This window comes from Myripristis murdjan, chromosome 19 (genome assembly GCF_902150065.1).
Source record: "Myripristis murdjan chromosome 19, fMyrMur1.1, whole genome shotgun sequence".
In the NCBI taxonomy this organism is placed as follows: domain Eukaryota; kingdom Metazoa; phylum Chordata; class Actinopteri; order Holocentriformes; family Holocentridae; genus Myripristis; species Myripristis murdjan.
In genome coordinates, this window is record NC_043998.1 from 28104736 (window position 1) to 28109735 (window position 5000).

General features: G+C 47.5%; 1 protein-coding gene across 1 annotated transcript in view; it reads right to left on the minus strand.

Annotated features, from left to right (window-relative positions):
- noc3l (NOC3-like DNA replication regulator) overlaps positions 1 to 5000 on the minus strand; it is a 15035-nt gene that overhangs the window by 6061 nt on the left and 3974 nt on the right. The window contains exons 6-10 of the mRNA XM_030078556.1: positions 4828 to 4958; positions 4539 to 4700; positions 892 to 985; positions 626 to 801; positions 177 to 305 (exon numbers count right to left, since the gene is read on the minus strand). Of these exons, the coding sequence (XP_029934416.1) occupies positions 177 to 305; positions 626 to 801; positions 892 to 985; positions 4539 to 4700; positions 4828 to 4958 (692 nt within the window). The remainder of the gene's footprint in view (positions 1 to 176; positions 306 to 625; positions 802 to 891; positions 986 to 4538; positions 4701 to 4827; positions 4959 to 5000) is intronic.

The window sequence follows — 5000 nt, forward strand, 5'->3', positions numbered from 1 at the left end:
TCACATGACCGCCCGGGCCTGTTTGTGTTTAATCGTCTCAGAAAACATTTGGGTGTGACAACTCGTGTCCACAGGTGTGTGTGTTTGACGCCCCTCATTTGCATAAAGCAGCTTTGACCTAAACTTTATGCAAATGAGGAGACGCCCAGCCGGCTCGGGTGCGTTTGTTTCGTCACCTCGGGCCGCACGTTGTAGTTGAGGCTCTTGACGAGTCCGGAGATGACGCGCACGACGCCCAGGGAGGCCACGCCCACTTTGTCCTGCTGGAACAGAGACGCCACGGCAGAGCAGCAGAGCCCCGACACCTGCCGCACAAACAACAACAACAACAACAACAACAACAACAACAACAGAGTCAGGATCACACAGCATGACGCTCAGGTCTGCAGGGGTCTGGTTTCCTACGATCTGACCAAGGGGCGGATGGATACACTGTAACAAGGTTCCCTGGCAGGAAATAGTTCCCGCTGGGACTCTTAAAGAGAACCGAGCGGGAGGAGACAGACTGTTTTGGGTGAACTGTCCCTTTAAAGCCTCATAGTTATACAGTTACATTTAAGACTCATATGACAGACATGATGAACAACACACACACACGCACGCGCACACACACACACACACTGACCGTCCTGTTGGGCTCGTTCATGAGCGGGACGAGCATGACGATGATGTTGTTGTGGAAGTTGAAGTGCGGCAGAGCGAGCAGCAGCTCACACAGGCAGCGCACCGCCACCACCGCCAGGCCCCGGTACGCCTGCAGCGCCACCGCCTGGCTGCGCTTCCTCTTCCTCTGCTTCCAGTCTGAGACGAGAGGGGGCGGGGTCAGCGTGGCTGGGTGTGTGTGTGTGTGTGTGTGTGTGTGTGTGTGTGTGTGTGTGTGTGTGTGTGTACCTTTGACAGTCTGCTCCAGGTCCTCCAGGTAAAACTTGTACTGACTCACCAAACCTTCCTCAAACTCCCGGAGCTGCAGAGTCTCCTTCTTCACCTGAACAGGGAGAGCAGCACGGTCACTGAGATGTACCAGGTGGCTGTGAAGGTGACGGTGTACTAGGTGGTTGCTAATGTGGCTACGGTGTTTCTTAATGGTTTCTAAGGAGAGTTGGTGGTTACTAGGATTCACTAGGTGCATGCTGCACTGGTAGGTTGCTAAGGTGTACTAAGTGGTTGCTAGAGTGCACCAGGGGGTTGCTAAAGTGTACTAAGTGGTTGCTAGGGTGCACCAAGGGGTTGCTACGGTGTAGTAAGTTGTTGCTAGGGTGCACCAGGGGGTTGCTACGGTGTATTAAGTGGTTGCTAGGGTGCACTAGGTGCCTGCTAAGATCCACTGCTAGGTTACTATGGTGTACTAAGTGGTTGCTAAAGTGCACTGGGAGGTTGCTAGGGTGATTTTAAATGTTCATTAATGTGTTTCTAAATGGTTTCTAAGGAGAGTTGGTGGTTACTAGGATACACTAGGTGCCTGCTAAGATGCACTGGTAGGTTGCTAAGGTGTACTAAGTGGTTGCTAGGGTGCACCAGGGGGTTGCTAAGGTGTACTAAGTGGTTGCTAGGGTGCACCAGGGGGTTGCTAAGGTGCACTAGGTACCTGCTAAGATGCACTGGTAGGTTGCTAAGGTGTACTAAGTGGTTGCTAAGGTGTAATAAGTGGTTGCTAGGGTGCACCAGGAGGTTGCTAGGGTGTTCATAATGTGTTTAATGTTCATTAATGTGTTTCTAAATGGTTGCTAGAGAGAGTAAGTGGTTGCTAAGATGTACTAGGTGGTTTCTAATGTGGCTAAGGTGATTCTAAATGGCTTTGAGGGAGAGTTGGTGGTTGCTAGGGTGCACTAGGTGGTGGCTAATGTGTCCTAGCTGGTTGCTAGGTGGCACTGGGGGTTGATAAAGTGACTCTAGAGAGAGTTGGTGGTTGCTAGGGTGTACTAGGTGTTTGCTGAGGTGCACTGGGAGGTTGCTAAGGTGTACTAGGTGGTTGCTAGGGTACAATAGGTGCCTGCTAAGATGCACTGGTAGGTTGCTAAGGTGTACTAAGTGGTTGCTAAAGTGCACTGGGAGGTTGCTAGGGTGTTTTTAAATGTTCATTAATGTGTTTCTAAATGGTTGCTAGAGAGAGTAAGTGGTTGCTAAGATGTACCAAGTGGCTGTGAAGGTAAAGGTGTACTAGGTGGTTGCTAATGTGGCTAAGTTGTTTCTAAATGGTTTCTAAGGAGAGTTGGTGGTTGCTAGGGTGTACTAGGTGGTTGCTGAGGTGCACTGGGAGGTTGCTAAGGTGTACTAGGTGGTTGCTAGGGTACAATAGGTGCCTGCTAAGACGCACTGGTAAGTTGCTAAGGTGTACTACAGGGTTTATACAGGAATCCTCAAGTTGAATTTACTACCTTTTACTACATTTTTTACTACCTTTCAAATATCTTTTACTACCAACACAGCATTGAGCAGCGGCTTTTTTGTTTTTGTTTTTTTTTTTTTTGGTGGGGGTGGGGAGGGACATTTTTGTTATTGGGGGGGACAACAAACAGCAAAATTTCTGAGAGTAATTGTTGGGGAGGACATGAAAAAATTGCTGTCTGGCACAACTGTACCACCCTCTTTCTCTGTTACGCTCCTTTGAAACTTGCTGTACAGCGTTGAGCGCTCAGCATGTTGCTCACTGTTCTATTTCCACTAGTCTGTCAAAGTAGCTTTACAAGAACTAGAAACTCAAAATAAGCTCTAAAACTAGAGGAAATACCTTGAATAATCCCACTACATCAAACTATTCTTCAAAAAACATATTTTTTGTAGTGTCAACAAAAAACAAAGCAAGATATGGCATCAAATAGTGACATACAGTATATGTTTGAGCTGTACACTGTCCCTTTTAGATTAAATAAGAAAATGAAATGAAACGATGCCACAAAATAATGCAATTTAAAATGCAAAAATAGATATATCTAGAGACAAACTCAAAATATCAGTAAAATATGAACTATTTCTGACATTAATATCTTGACAGACTTTTTGAAAGAATAAAAAGCTCAGTATCTGCTCCTCCTGTGGTCTGTCCTCTCTCTCCCTCACTGTCTCATTAGCTGTTAGCTTAAACAGAGAGCTGAAAGAGGCAGGTTTTGGACCAAGCAGGGGAAAATATCGCTTTTCATATCACAGCCTTGTGCTTGGTGAACAAGTGGTGTGATAAATGACTCACTGGCTTTCACTTGAGGAGGTTTTCTTGCTAGTTCTCATCAGGCTGCTGCCTCTCAGGCTGACGGACTGAAAGTTACCGAGCTGCCGCTCTGCCGGCAGCAGGATGCGGACCGAACCACTTTGAGGCATGGGGGGAGGTCATAACATTTTAACACTTAAAAACCCACTATTTTACATTTATAGTTAGCACCGCTTGCATTGTACTTTCATTGAATATTATATTATTGAAAACGGGGGGCTACGGGGAGCTACTGAAGTGCGACACACAAACATCACCGCTCAAGCGCTAACGTTAGCCACCGTATGAATTTAAAGCCACCTCTTGCATAATTTATTGCATGACTTGGTGCAAATATTTACCCGCCCCGTGACAGGTAGACCTCCAAAATTAACTCGCCAAGGGAATATTTTAGGCGCATTTGGCGAGTGGCGACCGCTATTTTACAGCACTGCTCAGAGCTGTGAAAACTTACATTTTCCCATCTCGGCACGTGGCTTGCTCACACTGACGTTTGAGACCCGCATGAGTGTAACATGCGGCAGGTGAACCAATCGCGTGCACGCTACAGGGTGGCAAATGCAGTCAGGATCACTGATTGGCTATCAACGCCGACACAGGTCCTGGTGTCCTGCTCGCACATATTTTTCGTTTTAATATTTCTTTAATTGAATGAACTGTAAAGAAAAAAATCAGCATCAATGGAAAAGTCATAACATATTGAAGAGTTGATGAAAAAAATTACTACCAATTAAAATTGTGTTAGTTACCTTTTACTACCTTTTAAGGGCCTTAATTTGGGCTCCTTTTATTTACTACCTTTTACTACCTTTTACAACCCCGCGGATACCCTGTACTAAGTGGTTGCTAGGGTGCACTAGGTGCCTGCTAAGATGCACTGGTAGGTTGCTAAGGTGTACTAAGTGGCTGCTAAAGTGCACTGGGTGGTTGCTAGGATGTTTTAAAATGTTCATTAATGTGTTTCTAAATGGTTGCCAGAGAGAGTAAGTGGTTGCTAAGATGTACTAGGTGGGTGCTAAAGTGGCTAAGGTGATTCTAAATGGCTTCAAGGGAGAGTTGGTGGTTGCTAGGGTGCACTAGGTGGTGGCTAATGTGTCCTAGCTGGTTGCCAGGTGGCACTAAGGGGTTGATTAAGTGACTCAATGGTTTCTAGGGACAGTTGGTGGTTGCTAGGGTGCACTGGGAGGTTTCTAGGGTGTTTTTAAATGTTCATCAATGTGTTTCTAAATGGTTGCTAGAGAGAGTAAGTGGTTGCTAATATGGCTAAGGTGATTCTAAGTGGTTTCTAAGGAGAGTTGGTGGTTGCTAGGGTGCACTGCGTGGTTGACCCTGCTACCTTGGCAGCCTTCTCTGTGGAGGTCAAAGGTCGGATCTTGTAGGACGGGACGATGTCTTTGAAGATCTCCATGAGAGAAACCATCACCAGCTTCCTGACGGTCACGGCCACAGACGGGTCCGCCTCCATCAGCATGCCACGCAGCTCCTTCAGCCGCTTTATCTGAAACACACACACACACACACGTCATGGACCACCCTCTGACCCCCCCTGCTGGACTGTGTGAACAGAGGCTCTTCCTGTCGTGTCGTGGCGTGGTGTGTGTGTGTGTGTGTGTGTGTGTGGTTACGTTGTTGGCGGGGTCGGCGATGACGGCGGATGCCAGCCCGGCGATGCGGAGCTTCCTCTCGCTGATCCTCTGAGCTCGGAGCTGCTCGCGCTCCTCGGCCGTGAGCTCCACGCTGCTCTGCGGCTCCTCCTCTGGTGGAGACACAACATTACAACCACCGGGGGATTTAAACC